The 15590-nt window shown below is 42.4% G+C and overlaps 1 protein-coding gene across 1 annotated transcript; it reads right to left on the reverse strand.

The window, feature by feature from the left end:
* Positions 1-1808: 1808 nt before the first annotated feature.
* On the reverse strand, positions 1809-14947 carry reep2 (receptor accessory protein 2). Its single transcript, XM_084353202.1, has 8 exons — positions 14696-14947; positions 12523-12595; positions 9760-9836; positions 9357-9477; positions 9126-9239; positions 7850-8030; positions 5233-5399; positions 1809-4085 (listed from the first exon to the last, which is right to left on the reverse strand). The coding sequence occupies exons 1-8, from the start codon at positions 14725-14727 to the stop codon at positions 4014-4016; spliced, it is 837 nt and encodes a 278-aa protein (XP_084209328.1). The 5' UTR covers positions 14728-14947; the 3' UTR covers positions 1809-4013.
* Between the last annotated feature and the right edge of the window lie 643 nt (positions 14948-15590).

Consider the following 15590-nt stretch of genomic DNA (forward strand, 5'->3'; position numbering starts at 1 on the left):
AGAGTTTGTTGAACCTGCTTTGTGAAACGGACCCCAGATATCTGACTGACTTTTTGTTGTCACTGTCAGAGAGGTGCAGATCAAATCTATTTCATTTACGACAGCTCCTCCAAATGAAATAACAAAAAACATCTATGCCCTCTAGAGCTACAAAAAGTTTTCTGTTGTGAAATGTAATGATTGTCTGGTAGGATGACAACATGTGTTGGTGCCTTACAAAACTGTCACAAATCACTGGAGAAAATTTTCTGAAGGTTATGAAGCTTGATCATTTTTGAAAAACAAAACATTGACTGTCAGTTTAACACAGGTAACAAACGGCGTTCATTAAATTTAGCACATGATTTTGTCCTGTGAGTTAACTAAATTCAACCTTGTTCACTACCCAGGGAAGAAGACCAGCAGCAGGAGGACCATCCCTCAAGCCCAGAGACCAACTGTGATTTCATCAAAATACTAAATTGTAAAAAAACAGATATATTTGTAGACTTATCTAACTTCTCAGATATAAATTCTGGCAAAAAACTCTATTCCCCATCAATTATCAATCATGCAAACTTTTGTTTTAAAAGTACCCCCTTGGATGTCAAAAACGTAAACAAAAATGATGGCAAAACAAAAACTGAAATTCTTGTTGCCATAAAAAAATTGTATTTGAATATAAAAAAAGAAGTTGGTATTGTTGAAGTTGGTGCAGGTAGGCCCTTGCAATCTCTCATAGACAAATATGTCCCACACAAAAAACAGAAAAATCAATACGCATTCGCAATTGTGTTTTACAAAGACGGTGAGTGTGTGATTTCTTCTGTGTTTTATGCATGTCCACAAAATAAATTACATAGTGAGCCAAGGTTAATAGGGAAACTTGATACATTTCTTAAGAGCAATGGAAAGAATGTGGAATATGTTTTCATCTATACGCGTAACAGCCCGTGTATAGACCTGTGTATGCCTCTACTTCAAAACAAGGCATTTCAGTGGCACAATGAATATGGATTTGATACTCTAGTGGCTTTCAAAGAGTATTGGGGAATAGCTGGTCCACGTGATTTTAACTATCTCAAGTATTCTGACATCTCTCCCCAGAGTGATTTATATCTATTTTTCAAACCATATATAGAACAATGTATAAATATCCCCTTCACATTAAAAAGTAATTACCTCAATGACTTAGATCCTCAAAAGTTTGAGAACAATGATATCGAATCTGAGGTTAAAAAGCTCAAGGAACTGGCAGAATCAACTGGTCTGAAAAAAGACCTTTTGGAGATGGGCGGGGAAATTATTGTCCGTCTTGAAAAAGTCAAATATCCTAACATTCTGAGGGAATGTAAAATTTGGAAAAAGAAGTTGCGTGAAATGGTTAACAACTGTTCCATGTCAACGATAAGGGAAATTATATACAAAGATTTCAACGCAACAGTGGTTCATCTTTTTGTTAAAGGGCTTGAACTGGGGGAAAACAACCCCTTAAAGCTTTATCAAATCCTGGATATAGATCAGAATTGCAGTGACACAAAAGTTTAGGGTCCTTTTAGTATACCTGAAAATATCTTTTTTGAATTGATATATAAACTCTGGGTACCAATTGTAATAATTTTACTGATTACTATTGTAACTTGAGGTTTTTTCTGGATCTTCCTTGTCTGCTCTGTTCTGAGCTCATGGCAATAAAATCTTAAAAATCTAGACTCTGTGTGCTTTGTTTCCTCATCATCATCATCATCATGTGTCTGCCTGTAGTTAAACCATCAAAGCTCTCTGGTGTTCTCTGGCATGTGTGGACATACACAGGGCAATAAATTAGACTGGTTTAGTTTCCTTTATTAGTAGTTTTATTACTGATACATGACCTTGTTAGATACCATTGTCCCAGCACACATACTGTAATCCTTTTTGACATGGAGCTTTAAGAATTGGCACAAACAATATACAGATGAACATCCCTGTATACCATATGGATTTAAAAAAAGAAAATTAACAATAAATATCCCCAAAATGGCATAAACGCAAGATAAAAATGCAGGGCCGTAGACTAAATGTCTTTTAATTTTGTGCCGCCTTCTTTTTAACGATACATTTAGAAGAAAAAAAAAGGAAAACAAAACCTTTGGCCCTAAAATACTTAATAACCAGTCAGAGTAGAGTACAGAGAAGGATGGGAATGTACCAACATCAGTTTAGACTCAGTCTGGAGATTCCCTACTTTGTGATTGAGGAGTTTAAACATCAGACAGACAAAGATACAAAAATCACTTCCAACACCAGAAGTCCATGTGTGTGAAATCTGAGCTTCTTTCGGTTTCAGAGCGTGTGATTTATCAAGACTGAGAATAAAACAAAAGCACACAAATGGTTAAAAAAAATAAATGGATTTAAGCCCAGAGAATGAATAAGGCAAGCAAGCTCATATCGTATATACAGTTCAGGTTACTATTTACATGGTGTTTACATATTGTTTAGTAACTTTACCAACAGTTGAGGTGGGGTTTGTCTCCCCCTACTGGGTCATACTAGTGTCACACTGCAGACAGCAGGTCTCATGCTTTTAAACCTCTCACTACAGAAGAAACACAGGCCCAACGCAGTGACTGGCAACTCAGTCGAACCCATCCTAGAGCAAAAGTCCAGTGTATATAACACCCACAGCCTGGTTTGACACTCCCTCCACATCAAAACAACAGCACAGGGATGAGAAAATAACTCTTCACAGTCTCCTGATGTTGGATTTGGTGGGTTTATTTCCATATTGCGTCTCTTTGTCCAAGATAGGTAGAAACACTGAAAAGAGGCAACCACACAGCTGGGTGGAGGAGAGCGACTCTGACTTTCTAATGTTGAACACAAACAATATACAGTACAGACTTCACTACTGCGGTGAAAGCAGATATGTTACCTCGCATACAACTCTTCCATGAGTGCTGCATTTATTGGGAGAGAGCTCAGTTACAGCGTTACCTTAACTGATCATATTTACCAGTAATATCACGTGACCAAAAGTACTGGATCAAACAGAAGCGCAATAAATAAATGAATGATCATGGATAAATATAACCTAAGAGGGAGTGAAGTCTAGAAGAAGGATAACTAAGCCAACACTAAACAAACCACTCCATCAGCAGTAGTGTACACGACTTGAAGCAGAGATTAAAAAAGTCGCTGTAAGTGAGACTTCAACTTAGCAGAGCCAGACTCACTCAGGAGGTGTATAAGGCCGAATGAGGGAAAACTGAACTTGTAAACTCTTCCACGGGCTGTGAGGCCTAAAAGTCAGTCATCAAGATGAAGAACTGATGCAGGTTTTATCACAAATAATCCTTTAAAATTAGACAGTTACATGAGCTGGGGCATGGTGGAGGTTGAGAGACAAAAGCCAGTTCAGGCCTTGAAGTTGATCTGAAATACCTTCTTAGTCCTCAATAATAAAAAACAAAACAAAACTGTGTGCTGCGGAGCCAACAACATTTGAGGATCCGGAGGGTGAGCTTTTTCACCACTTAGGAGGAGCACAGAGGACACGAAGCAGTTAAGAACGTGATATTTTACTGATACTTCAACCTCAATCAAGAATGTCTCCTTCTCGACAGCAGAACATGAATCAGTAAGACCGATGAGACCGGAAAACCGCTCATGACCAGCTTGAGGGGACATATGTATATATCATATGTATGTTAAAAGAAGAAAGAACGGAGCATTTATGAATATATCACCAATCATTATCAGACTAAATAAACTGTCTAAGAAACACCCCCCACTGTTAAATCAGAGATGAGCTCACAGTAAAGAGTGAGACAAAAATATGCAACAACCCGGTAAAAGAACTGCTCCCAACCTAAAGGAGGCCACATACTGCTAAAAACCAAACCTTGCCCTAAAATCCAGCAAGAGTGACACAATTGCAGTGCTTGATATATACAGTGTGTGTGTTTTTTGTGCGGAGACCAAACGGAGGAAGAAGGGCCTGCAGGCTGTGGGTGGAGCGAGTGGAGGCCGGTGGATGTGGACAGCAGGCCTCACGGCGGCGTCTCTGCATTGGTAGTCGTGGTCTTTTTCTTCGCCGGCTTCTTCACCGTCTTGGTTTGAGTCTTGCAGGAGGGGAAAGACAGTTAAGAGCAGTTAACACAGTTGATTAAACCAACAATAGAGAAGTTTTGCTTTAACGTATAAACATGAAGTAAATGGTGATGTTAATGACACCATCCTCATTTAGATTGGCCCCCTATAAGCCTGACTGTCGCTGTGCAATTGTGTCCACCACCAGGTAGGAAATCTCCAGGAAAGTGGAGGCTCCAATGGCGGCACAAAGGAAGCACGTTGCACGACACAAACGGGAAGAGGATTCGTTTTCCCTGGTAGCTACCCTCAGGTAATGTTGGAAAAACCAGATCAACTGTGCAATCGCTCAATGTAGAGAGCACTGGTGTTGTGTCACAGCCTGTTCCCCTGTCAAAATGTGCTTCCCCTTACCCCCAGGACTTGAGATGGTTCAAGCCTGGCATCCTCTAGATCAGTAGGTAACAAAACTTTGGACATAGCCTGGCTGCTAGCGGTAGCCATGTTGCTAAAGCTAGGAGCCAGAAAATTGAACAGGGTGGAAGCCAGGAACAAAAGACACAAACATCTTTGTTTCTGGTTGCTAGCGTCTTTGCAATAGCAAAGTCAGCGAGAAGACCACTAGGAGACATTGAAGGGGGTTTAAAAGGTGTCTGTTTCCACTTAAAACCACAGAAGGAAAAGGAGGAGAGAGACTACAGTGAAGAGATAAAAACAGAAAGGACGTCCAGCAAAGGTTCAACTAAAGCTGGGTGATACAAATGAAAATTGGACTATTGGGAAATTGATCTGCTATTGCTAAACAAACAATTATTACAGTGATACCAAAGGTGATTGAAGAGAAAAGTCAAATAAGCATTGATGAACTTTAAAATGTAACTTGGCCCTGGAGGATCAAAAGTTTGTGGATGTGGAAATCACATCAACACACCAACATGGAGCTGCCACTAAGGTCTAAAACAATGTTGTTCTCAGATCTACGTCACTTTGTCACATAACTGATCGTCTTTCTTTCAAATATGCTATAAAAATTGTACCACTGAGTATAAGATTTATAATTAACATAGGTCGTACACCTAAACATTACTCTATTTGCTCTCTTAGGCACAATATACAGCAGTAACAATCATCTGCCTTCTTACATCAATCTTCTTTGTGTGTGAATGTTCATTGCTCTACCTCTGTCTTAGCAGCAGCAGGTTTCTTGGTTGCCTTGATGGTAGACGCTCGTTTGGGGGCTTTTTCTCCCACATCGTCATCAGAGTGTTCAGTCCTTGTGTCTGATTGGTCAGAGCTGTGCTGGGATGACACGTCGTCAGCCAGAGACGTGGCCACCATAGAGCGGGCTGCAAGATTGGTAAAAAAATTGGTGGGTCACTCAACGACAGAGGAGCTCAGGCTTCAGACTAAAAGTAGGTGAAAAAATAATCACCAAATGATTCATCAGTCAGCTGAGAGAGCAGAGACCGAGCATCACATTTCCTTGCCTCTGAGCTAATGTGATTTATTACATAAATATTAAAATGCAAAATGGATGAAATTCCTTTTGCATTCATTTAGAAGACTGCTTTAAAAAGTGTGTATTTGCTATTTGCAGACCTGTACATCACTGCATTCATGGCCTCTCACACCACCCAGTGGCCACATTTCAAACTACAGACTTTGTTTCCACCAGTTTTCATTGGATTTCGTCAGCTTTATGATAGAGATCTAGACAAACTGGGGTCTGTTCTGCCCAGCCATCATCGCAGTATGTAGGTAAAGAAATGAAAAAAGCTAAGAGTGGCAGAGAGCACTTCGGTGACCGTCTAGACCCCAGTTGGACTGCTGCAGCACTGATACCCAGGATTGCAAAAAACAACTTCACTATTGGAAGTGACTGACCCAAACTTTAACCATCTGCAGCAGTGGTTCCCAACCTTGGTTGGTTTAATACAAAAAAATTATTATCTTGTCATCTTATCAAATACTGATAGTTTAAAAAGGTTTTTTGAAAACTATTAAATTAAACAATCTGACGAGGGCAAATCACTCGTAGGTTAATAGACTACAAGTCACAACTACAAATTGCTGCATTTTACAGAACACAAGTAAAAAGATTGGCAACCACAGTAAACATATGAAACATTTGACTGGTGGAGCAAGTTGAATTTAACCTCTGGTGGGTTTGTCTTACATTTATCATGAGTGATAGAAATGTAGTTTAAACATGTCGGCCTTAAACACATGAACAGTAATTACACTGGTACATACAATGTTTTGTATTTCAAGGACACACATGTACACACAAGCACGTGGAGGTACACAGTCCTGCCAGTGGCTTCATATTATTCTCCCGATCGACATATGACAATAATGTGCCAAAAGAATGGACCAAAAAACAACCACAAGGGAGCAAGTAAACATGGATGTAAGCAAAGGAAGATTTAAAATATTTTTGCAAAATTGTCTTTGAAAATGTTCTATGGAGGGAGGAATTATACTAGACAGGTTCATTAGACACACATCGTGTTTTGGTGAGAAACCAAAGTAAACAAGTTCTTCACATAGAAGTAAAATCAGGACAGCTATCCAATGGCCGTTTCACTCACAGTCGATCAATCACAGGAGATTTACCAGTTTCTTTTTTCTCAACATCAGTCATCAATTCTCGTCGATAAAATCTCAAATACAAACAGCAAAGGGTTAACTAATGTAGGCGGGAACAACCTGGGGTTAAGTGAAATAGCAGATTCCTTGATTGGCTCTGAGAGACTGTTTATAAATTAGTTGTGATCTTATTGGACTAAACCCACATCAAGCTTCTCTGAGCTGGAGATAATTTATCATGTGTATTTCCTTCTCTAAAAACCTTAAATTCTGTTGATTTAAACAGGGCATAACAGAAAATGATTGTTTGAACAAGAATGTGTTCAACATCAACTAAAGTTATATCCACTTTCAGCTCTGAATAGTCTGTTATGATGCGTTATGCTTCGTGATAAAATATTACATGAACAATTAGTCTACAACGATGCATAGTGCCCTCCTCTACCTCATTTTGTGCTGTAAATGTACGTAGACACAGGACATTTTAAAATGTTTGAGTCCTTTTACATCACATGAAAGGATACAGAATCAATCATGTTGGGTCCATTCACAAAGTTGTTCTAATGAAGGCTGAAAGCTCTGAATCATTGGTGAGAGGATGGAGAGGACCTCCATGTTTGGATTCTCTTCACTATGCTGTACTCTTCCCAAAAAGTCATCAAACGCAACAAAATCACAAATCATCCTGAAGATTTCGTATTAACTGCTTCTGTCTGTCTGTCTGTTCTATCACCTCACTGTTTTGTTCTTTCAGACAGGGTTTCGGTAGAAATGTGCCACTTTGCTCTGTTCACTTGTTGTTTGTGCGTCTCTGTGTCCTTCTCTCTGTATTCAGTTCACAGCTCGTCAGGCCCACACAGCCAACCAGCCAGCAGTGTTGTGAGACACAAAGAGTCCTGCTTCCAAGCCTCTCCTCCCACTGGAATCACATGCTTTCACCCCCCCACCCCACCCCGATCCACACTTCTTTGCGTCCCCTCCTCTTCCCTGCCATCCTGCAGTGCTTTAACTCACATGATTCCACTTGGCCTGACTAGCCTCACTCCTGCTCATAAATAAAGAAAGTCCTCCAAGTGACACCAGCCCAATCGGCTAACTGCACGCACAGTCAGTACATATGTATTTATGTAAATGTGTGTGACTCAGTGCTTCTCCACGTGAAGCTGCTAATGAGGCAGCGTGTGCTGTGGGGGTCATGTGGCCTTACTTTGCCGTGCAGCGGTGCTCTTGGCCCGGGGCAGCGTGCTGGCCCCTGAGCTCATCTCGTCCATGGGGTCCCGTCTCATGCGAGCGTCTGAATGGTGCAGAGCCAAATCGTCATCAGCGTTGATGAGAGTCAGGTCCTGCATGCTGAAACTCCTCAGCTTGTCTGACAGCACGCCCTGCCCCTGGGCATCAGAGCAAAACCAAACACAGATGTGTGTGTCAGATATGTGACAGCATGAAAATATCTATAGCTTACGTCTGACTGTAGGATCTAGAGCTGCAATTATTAACTAATTTGTTAAAGCATTAATTGATTTGTCAGTCAGCAGAAAATGACTAGACATCTCGTACATGAGGATTTGCTTGTTTTCTCAGTTTCAGGTCATTGTAATCTGAATAGATTTTTGGATCATGGTCAGAAAAAGGTATCTGAGACCTTACCTTCGGTCTCTGGGAAATTTTGATGGGTACTGATTGTTATTTCATGAGATCTTGTGGACGATTACTCAGTTAAGGGAAATTAAAAATGAATCGACAGATTAAATCTCTACTTGAATGTCTGTTAACTATTTGGTAAGCGTGATTACGCGACAGAACCCTCTGTACAGGAATATGAATGAAAGTGGTGGAGACTTGCGTGTTAATGTGGAGCGGAGCAATAACTGGTATAGTAACTAGCAAGTGTGAACTGTGAACTAAGACTTAAAAACAACAAAGCATTACTGTAAATACAGAGACTGTGACTTTGCATTAGAACATTTTCCATTAGAACACATGGATCTTGCAGCACCAACAATGACCACTGACCCAAACATCTGCTGTTTTCCCAATTAGGGACACAGCTTTTGTCCCCAGTTGCACCCACCCTCCCCAATCAACTAGTTTTGAGTATGAAATGTGTATCCCATAGTAGTCCGACCCTCAAACACATGTACCTTTCAGCTATTAGGAGACAGGCTTAGATAAAGTTTTGAAGTCTGATCCCAGTTTTCGGCTCAAGTGAAAATAAGCACTTTTCCTTCCTATTTCTTCTGATGACATCACATGTGAGCATCGAAGCACATCACTTGAGAAGAATCTCAAACACATCAGAAATGAACTGCACCATCTGATCTGGATTTAAAGACACACCAGGTCCTAACAGAGCAACAGACAATTCTTACACAATCTACAATGAAGATATTACAGATGTCAAATGTGAAGAAAACATGCTTTGTCAATGTAAATCACGAATTATTTAATCACAATAGCACCCAACTTCAGAGCGCAGAACTCACCTTGGTGGCTGCGGTGACAGCAGCATTAGCAGCCAGGTTGAGACCCCTCTTTCCAAACCTCATCATTGTCTCATAACTCCTGTCTTTGGCCTGTGCGATGTACTCATCTATCTCCTATAGCACAGGATGAAAGTTGAAGGGGAGGAGAGTAATGTAAGCAATGGGGACAAAAAAAAAAAAGAAGACATTTGTGAGACAGACTTAATGACTTATACAAGGTCCTGTTCCTACCTTCTCTTTGTTGGACAGGGTTGGGTGAACAAACTTGCGGTAAAGGACACTGGAGCCCTTGGTGTATGGGGACAGGAGCCAGATCACAAAGGCAATCTTCAGCTCAAAGTAAAATGGAAACCTGAGTAAGGAAACAGAGATATACAATCAGAAGAGAGGAAAAGGAAAGCTTTGAGGAAGGTACCGACACTAAAGTTTGCCAAGAAGCTGAACAGAAAAAAAAGGGCTGAATATTTGTGTTTTATGATGCTAAAGTGAAAACAAGATACTTTCATAAGAGACCATTGTACTGATATCAAGAACAGCTCTCAGCACATGAATGCGTCTATTGATATCATACAAGCAGTTTATTTATTACGAGCAAGTTGAGGTGGGTCATGATCACGAGCAGCTCCTGACTCACCACGACAGCAGCAGGTCTGTGGCCGTCTCTGCCGTCGTGAACAACGCAAATACTATCCAGTACATCATCCACTTCACCTGGATGGACACACAGACACACACAGCGGTGAGTAGAGAGAACAAAACAGAAATAGCATCCACAGCATCCAGTGTGCACGTGCCGAGACACGTGGAGCCAAACAGACGTGCCAATGCAGAAATGGAACATATGTTTCAGCGCTGTCAGATCACATCAGTGTGCATGGTTAATGTCCCGCAGACAAAGGGAATGTAGGCCATTGTGTAAGCTAAATGAAATCCTTTTTAAGTGGGCACTTAAAGGCAAACTAGCTTATTCAGTGGAAATACATTATCAATATCAAACATATGCATGTATAATGTTACTAAAATAAGAGAAAAGCACTGCATGATAACGTTATGCTGAAGGCTTTAACAGGCTGCAGGCGCGCAGCCGCGTAAACTCACGTAACGCTGAATTATTCGACTCATTACAAATGAGTCAAACCAGAGGAAAGAGGAAACATCAGTTCTAAAAATGGCGTCCTCCACTTTCTCTCTCTCTCGCTCTTCCTCCGTCCCTCGTTTGCTCCGTCTGTGGCCGTCTGCTTGAGGAGCGGTTGAGGAAGGGGGGGGGGGGGTTGCCATGGTAACCTGCCAGGAGGAGACTGTTCTCCAGTGCGAATCTAGGCGGAGGGCCAGAGTGCTGCTATCTCCTGCTCCTCTGCCTCCTGGACCCCCCTTCTCCCTCCGTCTCATCCCTTGCAGTGATGAGGTAAGCAGGGAGGCCCGCCGAGTCTCAGCCAAAGACAGAATGGGAATCCATCCTTCTTGTCCTGGTTTCAACTGGGACTTCATCTGTTGTGTTAGATATTCTCTCTGATGTAAGCATCAATGTTTTAATTCTCAAGTATGGATTGTGTTGAGGGTTAAAATATCATCAGTGAACCAAGAAGAAATTTGGGGATGTGCACGCACCATAGGGTTTCATGACAAAACAAGGGAGTGCACATTTGAACTATGAGTCATTTTAGTATCAAGGGATTGGGGAGTTTCATGCTCTTGACATGCTATGTGTGTCGGATCAGTGTTTCATAACTTAATTGTTTATTTTTTCCGTCCAGTTACTCGTCTTGTGATCCATCGCATTCATTTTGCGTTAACTGCACTAAATGTTGCAGACAGCTAATCACAATCTGCAGAGTGGAAGGCTGTTATGTAATCATTAGGAGGTGCATGCACGTTCATATACTCTTGCAGATGTTGGATAAAAATGATTTGCTAAAACAAGAAATAGAAATAGAGAAACGCACAGGCTAATGCCTTGTTCCCAATTCCTCTCCTATTCTACATGGACCACATCTGGTGTTCGACACGTTGTTTTGTCCATGGAGGACACAAGAATTAGGTTTGAGACACAGATATGGAGGTATGAGTTTGTCTTTTACACCTAGTATTAAAAAGGGATCTGTCTCTGAATACATTATCCGGATAAAAATAAATAAAAGTTTGAGGCGGCTGAAAATCAGCCCCAGACTTTGTGGGTCGTGAGTTAGGGGAAACTGTATGAACTTCATTACTTGTCCCCTCTTGTAAATGTGCGTATGTAATACTCATCTCATCTACAGTCATTCCTTTCTTAGTATAATAATTTTGTGTCAGGTTGTCCTGGTTTGTCGCAGACCCAGCATGTAGGCTACTCTGTGACTCAATCTAACAGATGCTTTAACAGCAGATCAGCTGGATAGATCAGTTACTTCTCACAGTAGGTCATTCATTTTCCACACTTTCATTTTTCACGTGGTTCTGTTAAATAACAGAACTTTTGGCACTTTCATGGCGCAGAACAGACTCTTAATCATTACCCAGAGCCGTGTTCCTCTCAGTTTTTTTTGCTTGCTTCCCCTAAATTAGAACAACAACCTGTATATTATTTAGCTAAGAACAGATGTGTACAGATGTCAGCACGTTGTACGCATTGCGTTCACACCTACCTAAGATCCTTTTCTGAAGGAGACCTGTGTGACATTCCATCCGTTTTTGTGTTGACCAAAAGTGGCTGTTTGTCACAAGAAGTTGGGCCATTTCCATTTGATTGTAGTGAACAAAACGTGTATCTTAAGCCAAAACATAATGTTTTCCTAACCCTAACCGAGTGTTTTTTGTGCCTAAACCTAAGCAGAGCAAAAGCACAGCATTGTGGCAAGAGGGAAATAGGAAGTTCAACTTAAAGAAATGTCAAGGTGAAACATAAAATTCAGTTTGAACTTGTGGTTTTGCAGAAATGTACTAAGCTAACATTTATTTTGGCGACTGGACGGATCCAAACACAGTGCGAGCCCGACTATTTCCAGATGTGGTCAGGCAGATCCGATCCGATTCCATTCAGGACTTAGAAATGAGGGGCGGTATGTCCCAATTAACAGTCATGCCTTGTCTGGGAGATCCCGATCAGAATCAAACATGCTTGATATTTTGGTAAGGAGCCTTTGAGCGAAAGTGCTCCAAGAAACAGAGCAGTCAGGGTGGCAAACCTCAAAGCAGAAAGTACTCCGGGTGATTAATATGCGTCCTCCAAAGTCAAGAGTGTGCCTGGCCTAAATTCTGTCTGTGGGCTTTGTATTACATTCCCTCTCACAACGTGCATTTAAAACGCGAGTGTAAAAATAGCAAACAGCAGCCCGCGGCAAAATATCCCAAAAGTCAAACAGAGCAGACAGGGGTCAAAATAGGCTGCTGTGATTTAGTAACCAGAGGTGATACTCACATATTCCTTCACATTCTTCGTTTTGACAGCCTTGTATGAGGAGTATGCTGGATAGAGCGTCCCGAAGGCGAGGCTGCAAAAAGCAGAGGAGCAGAGAAGCCTGGGTCAGAGGAGGGGGACTCAGCTCGAGAACGTGGCCTCTGGGTGTTGATGCAGACACCTAACAAATGTGTTCCTGCTTAAAAAGCAGGTTAGCCGTGTTTGTTCTGAGCTTATGTAAACACATGCAGCTTTCTGTATTACTGGGCTTTTTCTTCTTCTTCTTCTTATATTTAAGTAAAGCCAGCCTCTCTGTGGTTTTGATCTGAATGGTGATGCTACAGTACACAGCTAAATGGGAAGTGTCTTGTCAAAACACACTGGCCTGCCAATCAGGACAAAAAAACAAAAAGGAGATCATGGAGTCAGGAAAACTGCAGTGAGACAAAGTGGAAAAACACACAAAGGTCTGGCAGGGGTGGGTCACCATGTGTCAGTCCACAGATTGGGACGCTGTGCACACAGAGCCGTGGTTTTGATGTGCATTTGGTGGCATCCTGTGCCACTGTGGGGATTTGTGCTGATGTGACAGGATGTTAAATGCTGAGTGAGGGGAGAGCAGGGAGAAAACAGTTCAGTCAGTCAGTACTTTGTCTGTATGCTTACAGTGGATTGTAATTCATAACAATCCAAACTAAGGGTTGAATGTCTACCTATGAGACTCCCGGCTTTTTGTAGCCTGAACATATCTGCTGTTTTTCCTCAGCATTTAAGTAGGTCCAAGTGTCTGAGCTGCTCGGTCATGTGTGCAGTGCCTCTCGGCTTTGTACAGTAAGCCGAGGCGACTCCTACCAGGCCTCTAGGCCAGTAGACTCCCACAGCAGACGCCCCGTGCCTCTTACTGTCCCCTTCTCAGGTTCACTTCTGAGTCTGAGGGCGTCCTGTCCTGTCACTGATGCTCGAAGATCAGAGATATTGAGCAGAATGTATAGTTACGCTGCTGATACACACGTTTTCAATTTTTCCAGCTACAAACAAAGCATGTTTCTATTATATTAAAAGAAAAAACGCAGCTGCCTGTTTGAAGCGCAGAGCCACAATGAGAAATGATTGATCTTGTGTCGGATGTGCAGCAGCCATTATGGTGCACATCCAGTCACACTGTTCGTCTCCCATCGACACATGACTACCTGAGGTGCAGTGAAGTGGAAGAGCCAGCTGGACGCCGCTTAGAGTAACCCGTGTGTTATCTTCTACTTATGTAATCGAGGCAAGCGGAATATTTATAACATCAATAACATCTCCACACCTGGGCCTTTCAGAAGACGTCATTGTAGTTACATTAGAGGGTTAACACTACCAAGAGTAATCACAAGGAACAGACAGGTACGTCCAGATGTCAGACAATTATGTCACCGAAAAGTAAAAGTGTCTGCATAAAGGATGAGGACGATGACAGCTGCTGGCTTTAGTTGAGTCATCCACACTGCTGGGATGTGGTGTGTCCAGGTGGAAGCTGAGGCCCTGCTCATCTGGAGGAAAACATCTGTAACATGTTGTAATATTAAAAATAGCCAAGTCATCCACACTGATGTGGCCAGTTCCTGCACATAGGTCTAGTCACGGATAGATGGATGGATGGATGCACGGATGGATGGAAACACATCCCTGACTGGCCTGCTGGGCCATCATATTTCACCCACTCATGTCACCATATGGTGCTGCTGAGATGCTCAGTCTACACACACAGGCTGTGGTGTTTATTTAAAAAAGCCATAGCAGGCTGTTTGGGGACCTTGTCTGAAACGAGGCTGGCATATTAAGCAGGTTTTAGGTGAATAATGTGTCCGGATAACGACTCATTTCCCCTGCCAACACAGTCTCTGTCAGGTGGTTACTGTTAGCTAGCCAGAAGACGTTAGCTACCAGCGGCTAGCAGCGCTGGATGCGGACTGCACCGCATCATCGTGTTAACTGAACAGACGGTTATTTCAGACGGCTGCTCACACAACACACGGACGAGGGAAGTTTTCTACATTCATGAAACGTAAGTCGTTGTCTACGGGAGAGCACACAAGCCTAGCTCCGGGTTGGCGCGGCACGGCTCAGCATCGGACAGTTGATGAATGGGGGAGCCGCCGCTGACATTCGGGCTAACGTTTAAAACACAACAACAGCCCAGCCCCGTACTCACACTACTATCCTCGAAATAATCCACGATACCATCTTGAGAGGACCGCCGGCCGTGAGCCTTCTCCGCTTCTAGGAAATCGAAGGTAATTAGCTAGTGGGCTAGGTGCCCCCCATTCCCCTCCTGGACGCGGTTTGGCTGTGATGTGATGTGATGTGAACCGGGAGGCTGGCCGGTGCTGCGCCGTCAGGTGGGCCGGCAGCAGCTGAGGATGTGCTGCAGTCTCTGGCTCCAAGCTGCTCCTCTCCCCGCCGCTGCTGGAGAGACGCGCTCTTAAAGGGCCAGAGCCCAGTTCAACTTAGAGAGCAGCGACACACATGGTCCAATGAGCTCGGTTATTAAGTAGGAGCTCTCTGTTTTCATGACTGAGTAAACAAACTGACCCTAAAGGACAACACGATTTCATATTGTTTTACTTTGTTTATATGTGGCGGACCCTGCCACCTTTCTAGCTTCTCTAGAGTTTGAATTTCTTCTCCAAAACTCCACTGTACCCCTTAAAAGATGTAAATGAGACCTTGGTTTGGTACATTCACTCCTCTCTGCCCCATTTCTGTGATCTAGTTACTAATTCAGACATGAGCAGTGAAAGGTAGGCCACACAGGACAGATATGAGCATTGGTAAAAAACACAATCTGATATAAAGTACTGTCCTGGTGTTAACATTAGCAGGCAGCTAAGAGAAAGACATGCAGTACATAGCTGCCCAGTGCCTCTTTTATGATGGTTTTAAAAACCTTTTCTCACCTTAAAGCAAATGTACTTCTACAACTTCATTTCTGAAACACACTTGTCATATTTAACACTACACAGATAAGACACAAGACATTCAGATGGGCGATGAAACAATTGCTCAATCACTTGGTCAGACAACACAACAACTACATTAATACTTGA

The sequence above is a fragment of the Pagrus pagrus genome (genome assembly GCF_965226575.1).
Source record: "Pagrus pagrus genome assembly, chromosome: 5".
Taxonomy (NCBI): Eukaryota; Metazoa; Chordata; class Actinopteri; order Spariformes; family Sparidae; genus Pagrus; species Pagrus pagrus.

Coding starts and splice junctions, on each gene's coding strand:
- reep2 (XM_084353202.1), bottom strand. CDS start 14,727: ATGGTATCGTGGATTATTTCGAGGATAGTAGT. Junction 8,031..9,125: donor CTGTCACCGCAGCCACCAAG/GTGAGTTCTGCG, acceptor TCTGATGCCCAG/GGGCAGGGCGTGCTGTCAGA. Junction 5,400..7,849: donor GAGCACCGCTGCACGGCAAA/GTAAGGCCACAT, acceptor CCAATCTTGCAG/CCCGCTCTATGGTGGCCACG.